The sequence below is a fragment of the Rhinoderma darwinii genome, chromosome 1 (assembly GCF_050947455.1).
Source record: "Rhinoderma darwinii isolate aRhiDar2 chromosome 1, aRhiDar2.hap1, whole genome shotgun sequence".
In the NCBI taxonomy this organism is placed as follows: Eukaryota; Metazoa; Chordata; class Amphibia; order Anura; family Rhinodermatidae; genus Rhinoderma; species Rhinoderma darwinii.
This window is the reverse complement of record NC_134687.1, coordinates 39,328,932-39,350,978: the sequence shown is the minus strand read 5'-3', so window position 1 is coordinate 39,350,978 and position 22,047 is coordinate 39,328,932. Positions and strand designations below refer to the sequence as shown.

The 22,047-nt window shown below is 44.5% G+C and overlaps 1 protein-coding gene across 2 annotated transcripts in view; it reads left to right on the top strand.

Annotated features, from left to right (window-relative positions):
* Positions 1–3,397: 3,397 nt before the first annotated feature.
* Positions 3,398–22,047, top strand: part of MAN2B2 (mannosidase alpha class 2B member 2) — a 54,053-nt gene continuing 35,403 nt past the window's right edge. For both annotated transcript variants that reach the window (XM_075857825.1, XM_075857835.1), the window contains exons 1-8: positions 3,398–3,574; positions 6,855–7,001; positions 7,995–8,100; positions 9,448–9,620; positions 11,816–11,931; positions 12,072–12,249; positions 18,256–18,451; positions 19,815–20,005. In XM_075857825.1, coding sequence (XP_075713940.1) covers positions 3,455–3,574; positions 6,855–7,001; positions 7,995–8,100; positions 9,448–9,620; positions 11,816–11,931; positions 12,072–12,249; positions 18,256–18,451; positions 19,815–20,005 — 1,227 coding nt within the window. In that variant the 5' untranslated portion in view covers positions 3,398–3,454. The remainder of the gene's footprint in view (positions 3,575–6,854; positions 7,002–7,994; positions 8,101–9,447; positions 9,621–11,815; positions 11,932–12,071; positions 12,250–18,255; positions 18,452–19,814; positions 20,006–22,047) is intronic.

Here is a 22,047-nt window from a genome sequence, read left to right as displayed (position 1 = left end):
CACGGGAACGCCGTGAGCAACAAGCGAGGTGAACGAGCCAAGTCAAACCAGGAGATGAGCGAGGTACAAAAACGCAGAGCAGAAGAGTGGTCAGTAAAGCCAAGGTCAATAATGAGCAGAGGGTCAGTAGTTCAAGAAGCTGCAGCAGGGCCCGGAAACCAGCAGAGAAGAATCACAAGCAAAGGAGGAACAGGAAAGGCAGGTATAAATAGACAGAGGGCGGGAGCTAGCTCCGTCTGGCCAGGCTGTGATAGGCTCTCCCACTCCTAAGCCTGCCATCCTGGGTGGTGGAAGATGGAGTCAGTCTCACAGACATAGAAGCAGGTGCAGACTGATTACCTATGGGCGTTGACACAGAAGCTGTGTCTGGCAGATCCTTTACACCCAGGCAGAGCGCTAGAAGCAGCTTTGCTCTGGGACTCTATCTCTGGGGAAGCCCCTGACATCACTGTAATATATGGACAGTGATGTCAGAGGGAGAGAAGGAGTCCAAGAGGAGCTACAAGCGGCTCTGCTCCAGGACTCCGTCTCTGGGGAAGCCCCTGACATCACTGTCCATATATGGACAGTGATGTCAGGAGAAGAGAAGGAGTCCCAGGCAGAGTGCTAGTGGCTCTGCTCCGGGACTCCATCTCTGGGGAAACACCCTGACATCACTGTCCATATATGGACAGTGATGTCAGGAGAAGAGAAGGAGTCCCAGGCAGAGTGCTAGTGGCTCTGCTCCGGGACTCCATCTCTGGGGAAGCCCCTGACATCACTGTCCATATATGGGCAGTGATGTCAGGAGGAGAGAAGGAGTCCCAGGCAGAGTGCTAGAAGCGGCTCTTCTCCGGGACTCCATCTCTTGGGAAGCCCCTGACATCACTGTCATATATGGACAGTGTTGTCAGGAGCAGAGCAGTGTCCCAGGCAGAGTGCTAGTAGCCGTATATGGACAGTGATGTCAGCGATTTCCCCAGAGCTGCAGTTTCGAAGCAGAGCCTTTTCTAGCACTCTGCCCGGGACTTAAGCTCTGGAGTTGCCCCTAACAACACTGTCCATGGAATCCCCAGCAAGAGCATCGGCAATGCTCTAGCTGGGGATTCCACTGCTAGAGGGAACCCCAAATCGCTACCTACAGGGAGAGAGGCTGTGTGATACTACCACGGAGGGTGGCTGTGTGGCACTACCAGGGAGGGGGGCTGTGTGGCACTACCAGTGAGGAGGGCAGTGTAGCACTACCTGGGAGTAGGGGCTGTCTGGCAATACCTGGGAGGAGGGGGGCTGTGTGGCACTATCTACAGAGGGCACTAAATTTATGGGGGTACAAACTGGAGGCCTAACTGCTATATGGGGGCATAAACAGGGCTTAACGTCTATATGGGGGCACAAAGTGCCATTTTACTGCCGCCGTGAGTTCCCCCGCAAAGGGGCCTACTAAGTCTGTGTTACCCAAGGGCCTACGTAAATCTGGAGCCGGCCCTGAGTTTATTATAAAAGCAATCAAACAATCACATAGTGAAGCCCCACAATAGGACTGAAATAAAAAGTATAAAATAGATTTATAAAAAAAAATAAAATAAATGAGAAATAATTTTTTTTCCCTTTACAAAATCCATTATTCAGATTTTTTTCTTAAAAAAAGTTGCACATAAGGCCAAGTTCCCACGTAGCAAAAACACAGCGGAATTTCCGCAGCATTTACAGTAGCAGCAAAGTGCATGAGATTAAGACCTGATTCAGACGAACGTGGCGTTTTTGCGCACGCAAAACACGCAGCGTTTTGCGTGCGCAAAAGCCACTTGACAGCTCCGTGTGGCAGCAGCATATGATGCGCGGCTTGCGTGGTTTTCGCGCAGCCGCCATCATTATGAAACGCCATTTGGATGTTTGTAAACAGAAAAGCGCGTGGTGCTTTTCTGTTTACATTCATCCTTTTGACAGCTGTTGCGCGAAACAGGCAGTTTGCACGGAAGTGGGTGCGCGAAAAACGCAGAGATATTGAACATGTCGCGCTTTTTACGCAGCGGACAAACGCTGCGCAAAAAGCACGGACTGTCTGTACTGCCCCATATACTTCTATTGGTCCATGCGTGCCACGTGAAAACCGCGCGGCCTGGACGGACGCAATTCACGTTCGTGTGAATCGGCCCTAAGAAACACTTATACCACTCTGCGGAAAAAAAGCATGTCAATTTATGCTGCGTTTTTGTTGATTTTTGCAACCCATGTGACCTCTGCAGCCAATCACAGGCTGTACCGGCGGTCACATGGGAAGAAACGTCATCCCAGAAGGCCGGCCGGACTGCACTGGAGGGACGCGTCGTCATAACAATGGCCTAGGTAAGTATAAAGCGTTTTTACTGCTGCTCTTCGCAACGGAAAATCCGTCCGAAAACACACACCATTGTGGTGCAGTATTCGGATGGAATGTTTTGTGGGTTCCTGGTTGGATACGCTGTGCAGTTTTTATGCAGAGTATCCGACTATGTAGGAACCTGGCCTAACTGGTATTGCCATGTCCGTAATGGTCCGAATTATAAAACTATTACGTTATTTAACCCGCACAGTGAACACCCATAAAAAATAATGCCAGAATTGCTGTTTTCTGTTCATCGTGCGAAAAAATCATGCCAAAAAATGCAATAAAAAGCGATCAAACGGTCGTATGTACCCCAATAATACCAATAACAGTTGTCCTGCAAAAAAAATAAGCCTTCATGCAGCTACATTGGCGAAAAAAAATACAAAAAGTTACAGCTCTTAAAATATGGCGACACAAAAACAATATACTTTAAAAAAAATATATATTGTTCAAACCTAGTAAAACATAAAACAAATACATAAATGTATTATCGGCGTAATTGTAACCAACCACAGAATAAAGTCGTTATGTTATTTATACCACGCAGTAAACAGCGTCAATTTCGGATGCATAAAAGAATTGCGAAATGTCTGCTTATCCCCTAAAAAAGTGAATAATTATATGTACCCTAAAATGGGGCCAATAAAACAACAACTCGTACCGCAAAATCAAGCCCCCCGCACGGCTATGTCTAAGGAAAAATAAAAAGGTATGGCTTTTTAAATGTGACGATCGAAAATCGGAATCAATCGCTTTGTCATTAAGGTCCCAAATAGGCTAGTCACTAAAGGGTTAAAGGATTAAGGATCACAGGATGCTGTACATATGTTTGATGAAATCTATTGCAATATATATATATATGTATATATATTATATATTGACTATTACAAGGGTTAATAAGGGCTCTTCTTCACTGATACCGTGCTGCTTGTTTCCAGAGTACATGTTATAACACCAGCCCCCACCTTATAGACATTGCAGAACAGCTCCTCATAGGGTGTAAGGGAAACGCGTTTGAGTTATTTTGTCTCCTGCGAGTTGCCATACAATCTGATCAGCGCCGTGTGATACATTGTTGCACTTGTGATTCCAGCTTCTGTGGGCAGAATGTCGCAGCTGCTGCTCGTGTTCCTCTCCCTCTGTGGAGTTGTCACCTCTGCAGATCCCATTCATGTGTTTGTCATCCCTCACAGCCACATGGACGTAGGCTGGGTGTATACCATTCAGGTACATGTGTGTGTGTATATATATAAGTGCATATCGCTGATGCATACAGTATGATCCCCACCTTCATGTATCCTGCATTGTCTAATATTGTATTGTATGATATTAACAAGGGAAGCAGCTGACACCACGTGACTCAGGTCACATGATAAACATTGTAGGTTTCACTTTAATTTCCTGCTGCAAACTTTATATAATGTACAATATAACCAGTCCTATCGTCCACCATAGTAGTATCTGTGAATTAATCTAGAGCTTGGCAACCTGAAGTCTTGCATTTGTGCAGCACCAATGCCTGCTGGGACTTGTAGTGCCAGAGCGACCCTGCTCAAAAGAGAAATGATTAAAGGGATTTTAAATAATTAAAGCTTATTCATTTTATTCTGAAAGGTTTTACAATTTTCTAATATGCTTTGTGTATCAATTCCTCACGGTTTTCAAGATCTCCGTTTGCAGTCACTCCGTAGGAGCCTTTCGTTGTTTACTTCCCAGGATATACATCGGTCCTGGTCACACAGGTTATGGGCTTCTTATAAGAGAGAGCTCCGATAACCGTACTGTGCAGTGAAGTATCCCATACAATGACCGCAAGCAGAGATCTTGAAAACCATGATGCACAAAGCATAGTTACCAACAGTCCCGATTTTAGCGGGAGTTCTGGGAACCAGTTCGCAAAAGGGATGGGATGTATGTTAATTGATTGAAAAGCGGGCATTCCTGGCATTTATGGGGGTATTCCTGGGTGGGGTTTAAAATGTCACACAATTTGGCTTTCAAATGTTGGTAAATATGTTTAGAATTTATTTTAAAAAAAATTGTATAACTTTAATCTACCAAAAGTCAAAATCCCCCTGGATTGTCTTGTATAACTGCTTATTATGAAGTAATTGTAGTAGTTGTCTGATGAGACAGCCCCTATAATATGAGAGCGACAAAACCGCTGAAACGACTGTGCATGTAATATATGAATTGACCGGCCCATTAGAGCTCCGGCTCATAGAGGGAAGAAGTGGCGTTAAGGCCGGATTCACATGAACGCTGCGCATCTCGGGCGTGAAAAACTACGGTTTTTCACGTCCGAGGTGCATCCGTGCTCAGCGCTGCGGGACGCGATGTCACACATCCCCCATAATTGAGTCTACGGAGGGATGCGTGATGAGTGAAAAGATAGGACACGTCCTATTTTCCCACGGACCCTTCACACGGTCCGTTGAAACAACAGCTGTGTGAACGGCCACATTGAATAACATTGGTCCGTGGGACGGCCGCTGTTTCAACGCGTTTAACACGTTCATGTGAATCAGGCCTAAGGGATAGAGAAAGAGGTTGTCGGGTTCAGACCATCCCTTTAAAGTGTCGCTAAATGTTTAACAAACTTCTGACATGTCATAGTGATGATAGAAGTTTTGATTGGTCCGAGCACTAAGACCCCCACCAATCGCTAAAACGAAGCAGCTGAAGGACTCGTGTGGGCGCTGAGCTGCTTAGTTTCTGTTCGGTTTTTTTTCCTGGAAATCCCATGTATCGGAGTGCAGGTCATAGACTTTCTATTGAGTCTATCCTCTGATACATTGATCTCAGTGCTCGGACCCCCACCAATCAAAACTTCTGACCTGTCCCTATGATGTTAAATGTTTAGCTCCACTTTAAGATCTACACCTATCAGCCATAACATTTAAACTTCCTGCCTAATATTGTGTAGGTCCCTCGTGCTACCAAAACAGCTCTGACTTGTCAAGGCCCGGACTCCACGAGATCTCTGAAGGTGTTCTGTGGTATCTGGCACCAAGCTGTTGGCAGCAGATCCTATGATTTCTGTAAGTTGCGAGGTGAGATCTCCGTGGATCTTGTTTTTCCAGGACATTCCACAGATTCTCGATCAGATTGAGATCTAAGGCCTAGTTCACACTGAGTTTTTTTGCAGGCCGAAAAATCTGCCTGGAAAAATCAGCTCCAGTTTTTTTTCACCACATGCGGTTTTTTTCACCACATGCGTTTTTTTTACGCTTTGTTTTATCTCTTTTTTCAACAGACAGAGGAAAATACCAGTAGCGTTTTTTTTTAAAAAAACGCTGCAGCTTTTCGCGGCTTTTTTTTCCGTCTCCCATTGCTTTTAACTGGGTTTTTGAGGCAGAAAACGCCTCAGGATAGGTCATGTCGCTTTTTTTTTCCCCGCAAGCGTTTGCGAAAAAACGCCTCTGCCTCCCATTAAAATCAATGGGAGGCATATTCGGCCGTTTTTTGGTGCGGTTTTCGATGCGGTTTCTGCGTTAACGAACGTGTCAAAAAACTCAGTGTGAAAAGGCCTAATGAATTTGGAGGTCAACACCTTGGTCTCTTTGTCGTGTTCCTCAAACCATTCCTGAACAATGTTTGCAGTGTGGCATTGGCTTTATCCTGCTAAACGAGACCACCGCCATTAGAGAATATCGTAACCATGAAGGGGTGTAGTTGTCTGCAGCAATGTGTAGGTAGGTGGTACGTGTCAAAGTAACATCCACATGAATGCCGGGACACAAGGTTTCCCAGCAGAACTTTGCCCAGAGCATCACTCTGCCTCCGCCGGCTCGTCTTCTTCCCATAGTGCATCCTGGTGCCATCTCTTCCCCAGGTAAGTGACGCACCCGGCCGTCCACATGATGTGAAATAAAACGTGATTCATCGGACCAGGCACCTTCTTCCATGGTCCAGTTCTGACGCTCACGTGCCCATTGTAGGCGCTTTCGGCAGTGGACAGGAGTCAGCATGGGCACTCTGACCAGTATGCAGCTATCCGGCCCCACACACAGCAAGCTGCGATGCCCTGTGTCTTCTGACACCTTTCTTTCAAAGCCAGCAGTAGGTTTTTCAACAATTTTGGCTACAGTAGCTCTTCTCTGGGATTGGACCAGATGGCTGGCTCTCGCCCCCCACACACATCAATGAGCTTTGGACACCTGTGGCAGCGAGGCCAGTTTATTGGTTGTTTTTCCTTGGACCGCATTTGCGAGGTACTAACCACTGCATATTGGGAACACCCCACAAGACCTGCCGTTCTGACCAGTCTTTTAGCCATCACAATTTCGCTCTTCGCTCAGATCCTTACTTGCCCATTTTCCTGCTTCCAACACGTCAACTCCAAGAACTCAATGTTATTCAATCCATGTTCAGAGAAAGTAGTTGTAGCTTTTTTTTTTTTTAGCCTACTCGATGGACCCGATCTGCATTTTTATAATCTTGTGGTAGATTTTCTTGATTTTTATGTTTTCTTCTTTTAATTAAATCCAAAGTGATGTAATTTCAGGAGAGCATGCATGCCTACGCTGCCAATGTCTACACCACAGTAGTGGACGAGCTGATGAAGGCCAAGCAGCGGAGGTTTATTGTGGTCGAGCAGGAGTTTTTTCGCTTATGGTGGGAAACTGTGGCGGGAGAATTCCAGAAGCAGCAGGTAAACCAGGGGATGAAAGAATGACAAATGATGGGTTTTCTGCATGCCCCTATGAGAGAGAGCTTCAATTCCCTTCTCTATTTTCCGAGTGCTTGCTCCAAGAGGAGAAGAAATATATACGGCTCCTGTAGAGCTCCATAGAAAATCTTCCATTTAATAAGTTCCCCCTAGTGGTGACTGCAGACAGCCCGAATTTTATAATTTATCTGTATGACTTTGTGTATGGAATTGAGGGATTTGGTGCATTGTAACGGAATAAGGAGCATGACCCCATATTTTGTGAAATTAATTTGCCCTAATATTATATAAAAAATAGGTAAACTTTAAATTTTGGTTCCTACTTCTCATAGCAGTCGATCACTGTGGATCCTCTGTATTGGTTTGTTCTTGGATAACCCGCAATTTGAAAATGGTTTAGACTTGAGAACCCCTTTAATTTTATTAGATAATTTAAAGCGGTTGTCTTATGAAAAAAAAACCCTGTCCATATGTCCTATTCGGTCATATGGATGTCAAAGAGAGGGGATCCCGTCTATGGGGAGTAGCGATCGTTACCATGATCGCTCGTCCCGATGCATTTGTATCGTGTCCGTAGCACATCTCCTTGTTTACACAGAATGATGTGCTGTCCACAACGATAATAACTAATTCTGCGTAAACTATAAGTTTAGCCGATGAACGGGCGTTTGCTCGTTGATCGGCTGATCTTTGCCTTGTTTACATATGAACGCTTGTTTGTTGGTGCACTTTATATACAGGCAGTTAGGACAGCCACCCAAACTTTAGTGCCGTTTCTAGTTTCTGTAAAAAGTGTTCTATTGGTGCTGCTGACTGGAGGAGACTGCTGACTGAAAGGACCTTTTTCACATGGACTATGGAAGTGGCTGGCAACACCCCTGAGCTGGCACCCGCTGTTCTGACTTCTATCACCTTTGTCAACTCTTGTCCATCCATCTGACAACCTATCCTAATATTTCTTCTTGGTTGCTACAGGTGCATCAGTTGGTACAAGAGGGACGACTAGAGTTCATTATCGGTGGACAAGTGATGCATGATGAAGCCGTCACTGCAGTAGATGATCAGATTTTACAGCTAACAGGTACTCTCTCCATACACAATAGAAGAGATTTATCAAAACCAATGGAGTAGTTGCTTGTACCAATCTATCAGACTGCTGCTTTTTCACATCAGTAGGGTAGGAAAAGATCGTGATGTCACATGACCCGCAAGAGTGCCCCTGATGACTGTGTCATCGAGATACACCCATTAATAGGGCCATCACAGCAGCAGAGAGGCCCCGTACACAATAGTGTCATCAGAGTGCGTTACTATAATCTATGGGGCTCTTGGGCAGTAAAATAGTTAATGGGTACATCCCTGGTGACGTAGGGTGGTGAAGTGGTTAGTGTCACTGTCAACTTAGTAGAAGTGGAAAAGGATGTTTTTTAACCCCATGTACACCCCTGGTCAGAATCTCTCAAAACCTGTATTAAAGGGGTTCTATGAAATCTGGACAAACCCAACCAATAAGAAACAATGAAGTTAAAACATGTCTGAAAGTTTTGAACTCCCGCGCTACAGTCTGAGGGGCTTGTTCAGCGCTGCTGTTTATTGACATGGCTGTAGCAGTGTAGCCATGTGATCGCTGCAGCTGGCCTCAGTGATCCTGTGCCGTATACCCACAGAGACCAGTGATTGGCTGCAGCGATCATGTGGGTATACGAGTACGTCATCGCTGCAGCCATGTCAATTAACAGCGGCAAGGGGGACCAGGACAGTGGCGTTGGAACTCCAGGGATCTGTGAAGTGAGTAATGGTTTTTTTTTTATGCTTCCCTCCTACCTTTGCCAATATTTTTAGAAGTGATCGCCAATATAGAGAGATTGTTACCGTTGTAGTATAGTTGTACTGCAATTGGTGAAATCACATGTTACAAGTCCCGCAGAATGTCAGTCACTTATTGTCAGGCCTGTATATGGACTAGGCCTTAAACAGGGTTTTCCATTACCACAACTGATGACCTATCCACCGTATAGCTCATCAGTACATGATCGGTGGGGGTCTGACACCCAGAACCTGCACCGTTAAGCCGTTCCAGCTGCCTCCGGGCACCGGACGTCCATTCCGGAAGCAGTTGGCTCCGGTCATGGAATAGAAGCAGGGCTGCAGCACAGCCGCTATGCAATGTACGGAGCCAACTGCTTCCGGCTTTGTACATTGCATACTGTGCCATAGCATCTGGTGCCCACAGGCCACGGAGCAGCTGCACGGTGCGGGGTCTGGTGTCGGACCTGCACCGATGACATACTGATGACCTTTCTGGTGGATAGAATTTTCAATTTAAAGGGGCAGTGGATCTGTTCGGCAGTTCTACAACCAGGTTATGTAGATTGTACAGTTGATTGAATACTGATGAACATTGACTAATACCCCTGTCTCTCTGCAGAAGGCCACAGCTTTTTGTATGAAACATTTGGAGTAAGACCACAATTTTCTTGGCATGTGGATCCATTTGGGGCCTCTGCAACCTCACCTACCATATTTGCCATGTCTGGTTTCAATGCCCACCTTATCTCCCGCATTGATTATGACAGCAAGGCTGCCATGCAAGATTCCAAGGTATAAATGGTCTTGTATTATTAAGCGGCTCATCTGTTGTTGTTATTATTGCCAACGTATGTGTACAAATTATATAAATATATAGATACATAAACCTAGAAATTATATACATGTATTAGGCTTCGTTCACCTCCATACTTCTGATATTATGGGGTTTGGGTTTTTATTAAGAGATGAGAAGCAGTTTTACAAGTATATTTTGCAATTTCTTTAGTACTGTATGTTCTTTACACTTGTATATGTTTGTTAAGTAATAAATTCTGATGCCCCGTTATAAGCTTTGCTAGCCCAGAGGTGCCACCAGGGGCATCTTTTTACGTTTTCAGCTGATCTTTAAAAAGGACCTGTCGCCTCTCCTGACATGTCTATTTTAATAATTCCTTGTATTCCCCATAAAATAGCAATTCTGATCATCTTTTCTTTGCATTAAGCTGTTCCTCTGTTATTCCTTCTAGAAATGAATGAACAAATTGACAAGTGGTGTGTCCCTACATAGTCTCACTCGGTCAGCATTGATTGGACAGTGTCCGTCTGTGTAGGGACACACCCACAACTGGTAACACCCAATTGTCAATTTCTTCATAAATTTTTAGGAGGATTAACAGAGGAACGGCACAATGTAGATTTTGAAGAAAAGATGCTCCAGAATCGATATTTCATGGGGAATACAGTCCTGTACTAGAATAGACGTGTCAACAGAAGTAATAGGTCCTCTTTAAGGCCCCATGCACACGACCGAGTTTGGGCCGTGATATACGCTCCGCATGTCCCGGACCGAACACAGTGCAGGGAGCCGTGCTCCTAGCCTCATACTTATCTATGACGCTAGGTGTCACTGCCTCGCTGCGGGACAACTGTCCGTACTGTAATCATGTTTTCAGTACGGGACAGTAGTTCCGCGGATAGGCAGTGACACCTAGCGTCATAGACAAGTATGATGCTAGGAGCCCGGCTCCCTGCACTGTGTTCGTTCCGGGACATGTGGCCGACACATGGACCGTATATCACGGACCGAACACGGTTGTGTGTATGGGGCCTTATTGCTTTACAACAGCAGTTAGTAAATGAGACATGTACAAAAGAAAACAAATAACATTAAATTTGCTTATGATGTGTTAAAGAGGCTCTGTCACCAGAATAAAAATGCTCTATCTCCTACATCAGTTTATCAGCGCTGGAATGTAGTTACTAGCAATGTGTTTTTATTTTAAAAACAATGTTTTTTACCAAAGTTATGGCGTTTAGAACATTTATGCAAATGAGGTCCTTAATGCCCAACTGGGCGTTTTTTAATTTTCAACCAACTGGGCGTATGACAAAGAGGTGTATGACGCTGGCCAATCCGCATCATACACCTCTCTGCCTTACACCCAAGCTAGATTCACTGAGCAGCGTGATCTCGCGAGACCGCGCTGTGACGTCACTTCCGCCCACAGGTCCTTCATCCCTGCGTCTGAAGACAACATCTTTCGTCTCCCTCCAGGCTGCTGCTACTACCGATCCGACGACTGGGACTTCTCATCGGCCTGGAGGGAGACAAAAGATGTTGTCTTCAGACGCAGGGATGAAGGACCTGTGGGCGGAAGTGACGTCACAGCACGGTCTCGCGAGATCACGCTTCTCAGTGAATCTAGCTTGGGTGTAAGGCAGAGAGGTGTATGATGCGGATTAGCCAGCGTCGTACACCTCTTTGTCATACGCCCACTTGGTTGAAAATTAAAAAACGCCCAGTTGGGCATTAAGGACCTCATTTGCATAAATGTTCTAAACGCCATAACTTTGGTAAAAAACATTGTTTTTAAAATAAAAACACATTGCTAGTAACTACATTCCAGCGCTGATAAACTGATGTAGGAGATAGAGCATTTTTATTCTGGTGACAGAGCCTCTTTAAGACCCTTCAAACACGTCTGACACAGGGAAATCCCTGATATCACCAATTACTTTATTATTGTGTGAAAACCTATGAGCAGACTGAAGAGGATTTTACCCCCTAATTCTCCTCATTTAAGAGGTAGCGTTCTGTTCCCCTCTGCGGGTCTCTTGCGGGTGTTCCTGGGCTAAGGGCCAGATTTTCCTTTTGAACTAGTATTGTTTCTCCTAAAGAAAATTAGTTTTGTTTGTTGTAATTGCCAGGAATGATCTCGAGGGACGCAGCACGATTTCCTGGATATTCCTTTATTTTCTCTTTGTAGAAGCTGCAGTTTATTTGGAGAGGTTCTCGCTCCTTGTCTGAGAAGCAGGAGATCTTTACGCATGTCATGGACCAGTTCAGTTACTGTACCCCTTCTTATCTGCCATTTACCAACAGGTACAAAATGCTGAGGGGGACATTTTATTATTCAATTGGGGTATTCCAAAAGATGAAATATTTGCCTTTTTCTTGAAGGAACTAAAACACCTCAACCGTGTTATGCTGAATTAGATTTATTGTGCTTCTCACTTACCTAGATCAGGATTTTACTGGAATGGCGTCGCTCTTTTTCCTGATCCGCCAAAGGACGGTATATATCCCAACATGAGTCTCCCAGTTACAAGTGACAGCGTTCACCAGTATGCAGAAACTATGGTGAAGAATATAAAGACACGAGCTGCCTGGTTTAGAAGCAATGATGTTTTATGGCCGTGGGTAAATATGATTTCTGTCATCTTCACATAATGTTTTATGCTCCATATTCGACATAACGGAAAGTATATTCCTATAGTGCTAGGAGTCCCATGTGAAAAAAGACCAACAAAATTATAAGGGTATTCCTACAATAAACCTTTATGGAATATCTGTAAGATATGTTACAATGTCGGATATTTGGGCGTCCCACCACTGGGAGATCAGGGGTCTTGTGACCCCTTCTCAGCAATCCAAAGGGCCCAGAGGCAGTCCGCAAAAGGGGGATAAGTAGGGTGCAGGATTTACAGAAATGACTAAGTCACTGAGTTTGGTTGTTTCCATAACTCCCATAGACTTTAAGGGAGAGAGGCGTTCTTGCTCGGCAGGCTTTCTCCTTCCTTCTCACTTTGGATTCCCGTTCTCCTGATTTTAAGTGGGGAGAACCCCCTCCAATCAGACATTTTATGATGTATCCTATGGACATGCCATTCACCATAAATTCTTTGGTCCGTAAACCCATCTTGTATTTTGAGAGTGTACCTTTTAGGTGTATTTTTACTTTATTTTCTGTGCATTTACGTTTGCTGTGAGTAATAAAACACATGCACACACTGTTTCAATAATCTGATGCTCTTCGCAATTTGATCGACCACTAGAAATTGCCCTGGTGCATGTGCAATTTAGCAGTGGTAAGTGTCAGATCTCAATTGCAGAGACTAAAGGGGGTTTTATACTGGGCAATTATCGGCCAAATGATCATTCATAGAACGCTCGTTGCAGATAATTGCCCTGTGTAAACAGGGCACCAATCGGCAGATGAACGCGCAAAAAAACTCGATAATCTGCTGATCGTATCGTTCTAAAAAACTGAACTATTATCGTTGTCGGCAGCACATCTTGGTGTGTAAACAGGGAGATGTGCTGCCAACTTGATGATAATGTATGGGGCTGAGCGATCGGTGTAATGACCGCTTGTCCCCATACATAGATCCTTGTGACAGGTGCAAACGGACGCCGATCAACGAGCTGTCTAGTTGATCGGCGCTCGCTGCACAGGACAAATTTGGCCGGCGTAATAGGGCCCCGAAAGCAGAAAAAGGAATCACATAAGTATGTAGAAAATGCAAAAAAACTTCTTCTCTCTGATTTATCTTAACCCTTTCACTGCAAATTTCACACTTGACATGCACAAATAAAAAAAATCTATATTATACTCTCATATTTTCTGAAAGTTAGACACCTCTACACATATTTTACAAAATTTGTTACGTTTTGTAAAAAAAAAAAATGCATAAAAATGTATGTTTGTGACTAAAAGTCTGTCCCAAGCAGCGCCGAGACACTCGACACCTCCTAAAAGGTCAAGATGTGCAGAGTTCACACATTTCACTTATGTCCTCATGAACATAAATTTCACAAAATTCTCAATATACATTTGATTCATAAAGTCAACAAATAGCCTGATAGGGAGAAGGGAGTGATTAGATGTGCAATGACCTTCTCACCCCTTTAAAAGAAAAAAAAGACCTCAGATATGTGACTGATAAGGGGGTGTGGGGCGTGAGTGATAAAATGAAGTTCAAGTTTTACCCTAACTCCCCGTCCAGCCCTACAACTCATCACGTTCGTACTTCATCACAATTATTTTTTATTTGATGAAGACATATATCTGCAATGTATGGGAAGCGCTATGGGTAGCAAAATGTCACCACAATATGCTGACCTGTTCATGGCCAAACTACAGTAGAGGAGGAGTTTTTATCAACCTGCGCAACTAAACCTCCAGCATATTTCCGGTACATTGATGATTGATAATCTGGACGGGCTCTGAACATGAACTTCTTTCTTTCCATAAAAACTTTAACAAGTTCCATCCTACCATCAAACTCACTCTCAACTACTCTACATCTCAAATACATTTCCTGGACATGACCATATACATGAGAAACAATAGATCATATACATTCCATCCGAGACACATAAAGAAATCCATCATCTACAGCCGGGCTCTGCGGTACATACGGATCTGTTCAGACAGTGAAGACAGAAAACAACACCTGCTATCACTGAGGAATACATTCCTACAACAGGGACACCATCCAAGGATTATAGACGATCAGATCTACAGAGCAACAAGAACTCCAAGGAGCAATCTTCTGGAGTACAAAAAGGAAGACAACAGCAGGGTGCCCCTAGTGGTCATATAAAACCCACAAATTAACATCTTGAGGACAATTGCTGCTGATCTCCAACCTGTATTTAACACAGACAATAAACTGATGGAAATATTCCTGGATTTACCTCTCCTTGCCTACAAACAGCCACCGAACCTAAGGAATCTCCTGGTCAGAAGTCCCTCTCACCACCATCGGAGACTGGCACCTTTCCTTACAACAGTAGAAAATGCAAGACCTGTACCAACATTTTATCATCAAACACCATCCACATACCAAACACGCAGCAGGACTATAAAATCACTGGCTCGTTCTCCTGTACATCCTCCAATGTCGTGTACATGATCCTGTGTACAAGGTGCATCAATAAAGGAATCTACATTGGAGAAACAAAAACTACAAACCAGGATGAATCTTCACAGACATACAATAAAAAAGCAGCTGGATACACCCGTGGGAAAACACTTCTCTGGACCTGATCAGTTTGGCAGATTTAAAAGTCCTAATACTAATGGGTCATTTTAAAAAACAGAGAGAGAAAAATTTATGACAAATTTCCAGTCATTGACACAAGGCTTCAATCTCACACCTGGATTTATGAGCCACTACATGGACACACGTCACATCCCACATCAGACTGACTCCAGATGCCTCAAAGGGGTTGGCCAGGAATTATTTTTTTTCTAAAAGGTGTCCCCCAGCCTTTCTTTGCCTTCCCTAATACCCCCTATTAAACTTCTAACCAGTTTCAGTTTGATCTCCATAGTCACTGCTGCTCCTTATGTTTGTTCACATCCCTTGTTTCTGCTCCTGTTTTGTAACCCACCATACCCATGATCCCTTGCTGCATCTGAGGAGCTTACATCCCCCCTTTCCTCTCCCCACAGCATCTCCGCTATTTGCATTCTGCCACGCCCCTCTATGTTCACAGGGTCATTCCCTGCTCTAATTAGTCACCCGGCTCCCTGCACTGTCCTAAACCGTCACTAATAATCATTATCCTTTGTGCCTTCATCAATCCCTGCTCTAGTGCAGTGCTGTGGTTTGTTGAGACATAAACCAGTCCAACAGGTAGATGAAAACGGTTTGAACACTTAATTCAATTGACAAATTTTGTTGCAGACAGTAATTAGGCTAATAGATAAAAAAGGGACAGCAGCGATAGGAGGCTGGTGCCCTGAACATAGAGAAGGAGGACCAGGGGGCTTGGAGGACGAGATGAAAGGAGGAGGGGGCGTGTTAGAGGAGAGACTAGGCGGCCAGGCAATGCGGGAACTGCAAGTGTGAAGAAGGATGAGGAGGCGTGGACGACGAGATAGGAGGAAAAGGGGGCGTTTATAAGCGGAGATGACGCTCCGTAGCTTTGCTCAGCCAGCAGTTCCGGCTGTGTAGAGACACGGCGCATCATCAATTATGTTTACAGGAGGAACCAGAGGAAGCGGAGCTCTGAAGAGCTCATGAAACATCCGCCAGGTCCACTGCCTGTATATGTAGTTGATGACGCACCGGAAATTCTGGCTGAGCAAAGACATGGAACGTCACAGGAAATGAAAAATTCACTCTGGGTGCGGTCACGTGACCGCTAATCAGAACCGAGTAACGAAGCCAGAGGTAAATAGATATATTAGAAAGTTCCTTATATATATATCCAATTAAGTTAAAATATAAACAAAATGTATTCCTGGACAACCCATTTAACTCCTAAGTCATCACCCCTATAACAGTTTTATTGCCCCGGCTTATCTTAATGATGTACTAAATGTCTTTGTGTAACATTTGTGCTTTTTTCTAAGTCATACATTTGTAAACTTGCCTGACGAAGGAGCCTGTGTGCTCTGAAAGCTGCATATAGAACTTTTATGGTTAGCCAATAACGGTATCATACCCATACCTCCCAACCGTCCCGGATTCAGCGGGACAGTCCCGGGTTTCGGGGGCGGTGTCCCGGGCGGCCGGGGGTATGTCCTGCTGTCAAACTAATTCTGAAGCAAGGAACCATCTGCTCCCTGCTTCATAATTAGTTCAGAGCAGAGGGAGCTCCTCCGCTCGCCGAGGACTCCGCAGGCACAGCGCTACTGTAAGCGCTGTGCTCGGGGAAGCCCTTGATGTTGCTGTCCATATGTGGACAGTGACGTCAGTGGCTACTCTTGGAGCAGAAACCCCGGCCAGAGTCGGCAGCAGGGATTCCGCTCAAGGAGTAGCCAGTGACGTCACTGTTCATATATGAACAGTACCGTCAAGGGTTTCCCCGAGCACAGTGCTTACAGTAGCGCTGTGCCTGTGGAATCCTCGGTGAACGGAGGGGCTCCCTCTGCTCCTCTTCTCTGAACTAATTCTGAAGCAGGGAGCTGATGGTTCCCTGCTTCAGAATTCACGGCTACTCCTGGAGCAAAATCCCCATTGCTGATGGTCTGGCTGGGGATTCCGCTCTTAGAGGAAACCCCTAAGGTTACGGTCCATATATGGACATTGACGTCAGTGGCTCCTCCTGGAGCGGAATCCCTGGCCAGAGTCGGCAACGGGGATTCCGCTAAAGTAGTAGCCACTGATGTCACTGTCCATATATGGACAGTGACATCAGGGCTACCCTCTAGGAGTGGAATCCCAGGCCTATGCTCTGGCTGGGTATTCCGCTCATAGAGGGAGTTCCAATGGTGCTATCTACAGGGGGGGGCCTGGTGCTATCTTTATGGGTGTGTGGCACTATCTACATGGACATTGTGGCACTATATAGGGGCACTACCTACAGGGGACACTGTGGCACTAGGTACATGGGCACTGTGTCACTATCTGCAAGGGCACTGGCACTAGGGGCAGCATACTGTATTGGCAGCTATGGGAGCATTAAGCTGTATCGGGGAATTTGTTCATTATACTGCATGGGGGCATCTGTATGGGCATTATACTGCATGGGAGAATGTATAGGCATTATACTGCATGGGGACATCTGTGTTGGCTTCATACTGTATCGTGGTAGCTATGGGGGCATTATACTGTGTGGGGGCAGCTATTTGGTATTATACTGTGTGGGAGGCACTATGGGAGCATGATACTGTGTGGGCTGAATGGGGGGGGGGGTGTGGGCAGGGATTGGGTGGGAGTAGAGGCGTGGCTTAAAAAAAATAAATTGTCATCCTGCTCCCTGAATATTGCAGATAGAGCCACACGTGATTTGTGGCCTATTTGATATGTAGATGCTACCTGCTGCAAAACCTAAAATGTGCTGGCTTTTCTACTGGTCTTCATGCTAGGACCATCAAGCAGCTTCCTGCTAATCAGGATTTAAAATTCTTGTTGTCTATTCAGGATAACCATTCATTCTAGATCAGTGGGTGTCCACTTACACACTTGTGCAAAAAAAATTTCTTACTTTTTAAGATACAGCAGCTTTGTATACTGTATACAGAGCAGTTGTATCTAACGCTGAAACCTGTATCCGTCAGGTCAGCGTCACTGACTGGTTCAGTGACCGAGCATTGAGCCGTTATCGATCACATCTAAGTTCATAACTTAAATGTGATGGATAACCGGTGGATCCGTCAGTGCCGCTGACCTGACAGATTCAAGTCTCGGCGTACAATAAATCTGCTCTGTATACAGGATACAAAGCAGCTGTATCTCAAAAAGTAAAAATAATTTTTAATAAAAAGTATTTCGAAAGTTGCACAAAACTCACTGATTGAACTTTTTTATTAAAAAAAACAAACAGACATGATTTTAAAGGTGTACGTAGCCTTTAAACAGGTATATTGTGTGCAGTGCAGATAAACCACTCTTGTTGATCTACGGTTGTTTTTATATGGTTATCTGTTAGATGTTTTTTTTTAACTCATTTTCCTGGTTACCGTTGCAGGGGTGCGACAAGCAGTTCTTCAATTCTTCTGTCCAGTTCAATAACATGGATTTGTTACTGGATTATATCAATAGTAAAGCAGAGTTTGGATTAACTGTGCAGTATTCTACCCTCAGAGAATACTTCAAGAGTATATATAAGAGGAATATGACCTGGGAAGTTCGGGGTAGCCAGGATTTCCTCCCTTACTCTTCAGGTTTGTTGTTCTGTAGTGTCCCAGAAATGGTACTTCTGTTCCACTACGTTGTGCAGCAAGTGGATGTAATCCTTTGAATGTTTTTCCACGTTGTAGCCAATTGTCCTATGCAATGTAATAATTATGTACTATCCCTTTAAATCACAGTAGAAGCTGTGGAGGTCTTATAATTAGGTATCCACTAGGGGGCGCATCGATATGGATGTTGCTGGAAGGTGGGTTTCGCCTGGTTTAGGGACCGTAATGCTGGGTCTTAGTCTGGATGTGGTTCGCATCAGACGCTACCTCCAGCAGTGCTTTAGGCCCCAGTGTAACTGGCTGGGCCTACATCACCCACCGATGCCTGAGAGGAAGGAAGGTGGAGTACAGACTGAGTCCTACTAGAAGCCACCTGAAAGCCAGCTTTGTAGCAGCATCCAAGAAACCTTGCTGTCTAAAGATAGTCATCTTTGAAGGAGAGGTATTTGTGGGCTTTGTTGGGAAGCACCAGGACACGTCCTCCCCAACATCAGAAGGAAGTAGCTAACCTGCTATTGCCACTATTCGCAAAGATTTAGGAGCTAGATTATATACTGGATCTATAGAAATGAAGGGAGCTGTCTACTAAATAGCTATCAAGCCAAAAGGTATTGAAGAAAGATTGGAAACCTACATTAAAGACCTACCACCAGCTTGTCTACCTAAGTACTGATTGACTACTACTACCTCCATCATTGTGCAACGGCTGTTTATCGTTATCTGCAAGTTACAAGTAAACCGTGAGTTATTTGCACAAAGAACTGTTGTCTCTGGTTCATCTGCACGCTACATCAAGGGCACCCCATCCGCCAGAGATACACTACACAGGGTGTGCCCCCGGGGGACAACTACCACCGTCATCCACAAGAGTGCAGCCCCCCTTTCACTGTACCAGCCCAGGGGGAGTGGCGGAGGAAAGGTCGAGTTACATTTATCCACCGGCTACACCGTTGACACTGAGGCCAGATACTACAACTCCCATCCTCTCCAGCACAGAGCACATTGCCCGCAAGGGTTGGCGTCACAAATTACATTTTAAATGTACCCGGTGCTGGTGCTGCGCTCGGTCCTGGGGTGCTCCACTCACAACTTATGGATAGAAAGACCTTGTCATAGATGCCTCACACCTTGAACTGAAGAGAATCCTGTTCAATAGGTCTTGCCTACCATAAGCGTTTGTGTGTGTGTGTGTGTGTGTGTGTGTGTGTATATATATATAAGCTGTTCCATGATCTGTTAGTAAAAGGAGTGCTGATTTTACTTTAGATTTCTTGCATACTTCATCAGTACATATAGAACCTACACATCTTAATAGCTGACCATATTTGACTGTTTTAACTTCTAGATGCATTTCAAGCCTGGACAGGATTCTTTGCATCCCGAAATGTCCTGAAAGGAGTAGCACGCAGGGCCAGCTCATTGCTCTATGCTGGGGAGTCTGCATTTACTCAGTATCTGATGAAGAATCCTTCTGGAGCCGTGTGCAAAATGTGGGCCCTGGAACAACTGCGGGCCCTTCGATGGGCTGTCTCAGAGGTAAAACTGATGTTGGGCCTTGAAGTGTACTTCCAATGAAAAGTGAAAATTAGACAGTACTACAGAATCCACACGTGTTGTAAGTGTGGGAATTCTTTTTCTCTAAGTTCAGCTGGATTTCTTTCTGTCCTTTAAATATCTATCAATTCAAGACCAGGATGTCTAACTTTGTATTCCACGGGGCTGCAGCCTTCGTCATTCAGTCGTCTTTTCAGCCTACAAGCCTGTGTCATGTGATTATAAGTCATACCAATTTGAGCGAATAACAAAGGAATTCATTATTCCAAAATTTCTCTATAACAGAGGCAGACAAGTGAAAACCTAAAGGTGATACTTCACATGTTAAGGCTTCCTTGTAGCAAGACTCAGGGACCCCTCTACCCCTAGCAGGTAACAAAAATAGCTGTGCTGTGTGAGTAAATCCCACAGAAACTTTACCATGGTGTCGGGAGTGTGAATAGACATTGCGTCCTGGCTGGAGGTGATGTCTATTCACTCTCAAGACACTTCAGTAAAGTTAATGTGGGTGTATGTGACAGCACAGCTTGATCTCGCGAGATCACGCTGTGCTAAGTACAAATGGACATGAATGAAGAGAAGTGTATTACGCTGATTGGTCAGCGTCATACACTTCTCTTCACAACACCCACTTGGTCAAAAGTTAAAACACGCCCAGTTGGGCATTAAGCAACTAATTAGATTAAATATAAAATTGTTAATAACTTGCTCAAAAATGATTGTTTTTCAAAATAAAAACCACTGTTATCTACATTACAGCACCAATCAGATTATGTGGGAGATAGGGCACTTATAATCTGGTGGCAGAGCCTCTTTAAACATCCTAAGGCAGGTCACATGGGAAATACACTTTCTAATGACCGACCTGTTGCTGGGTCCAAGAGTAAAACCTCACTTGTTACCAGGTCACATGGCATCTTGACCATTACCAATTATTTACTGTTGCTAACCCTTAGCAAATTGCCCAAGAGGTAGCCAACACTTCAAAAAATCCACGACCAAATTAACAAAAGAAAACCAAGGGATGACTAAACCCATGTGAAACCCTCCTTGATGTCCGGGCTCCTTTCATTACATCCAAATGTTCCTCCCCTCATTTTCAGATCAGTCACTATGAGCGCCGTTCCATTTACCTGTCATCACCGGTCATCCACCCTTGTAGACTTTTGACAGCAGTTCACAAAAGCCTCTGGTTGCCAAATGAGTCTGAGCTGAAATCCTGAAGCTACCAGTAATTCAGGTTCTGCCAACATTTACTGGCGTTTTGTATGCCAGTCTAAGAAAAGCAGGAGTTTGGAGTGATTTGCCTCAAATTTATGAAAAGCTGCACACCCTAATGAATTTGGCGTATTTTCAATAGTCTGACAGTGGGGAAGTTAAATTTCTTCCTGCTATGAGCAGATGCAGAATTGTCAAAATTTGCAACGTGTTCCTGTTCTACATAAATGTGGCTTAAACAACATCTCCTTTTAGAGACCACATCCAATTATCTTGTTGCTTGCCAAATGTGGCAAGCAGTGAGAAAAGTCACAAGTTTTACCGCTAGAATGTCACACATCATCACTTGGCTACAAACAGCTTTGTGTGTGTGTGTGTGTGTGTGTGTGTGTGTGTGTGTATATATATATATATATATATATAAAATATATAATCGCACAAGAAAATGGCGACAGCACACTGCGAACACCAATGTAACCTAAACCACTAAATATAAATAAATATACATTACTGCTAAATCTACTTATAATAGGGAGGTTCTTAGTGCACATTTTGATCAAGTGTTTGCCCACCTGCCACGACAAGGCGACCTCTATAAGGTGGCAACCTACTCTGCACATACACCCAGAACTGGGACTAAGCCTACATATATACCTGGGGATGGTAGGATCCAGCATTAAACTAATTTGTGTGTGTGTGTGTGTGTGTGTTGTATTATGAGGGTAATAAAAAAAACATTTCTGCCGTTGGGTTTTAATTAAAAATTCCGTACGGTTTTTCTTCTGCAGCTAGCAGAAGTTGCTCTA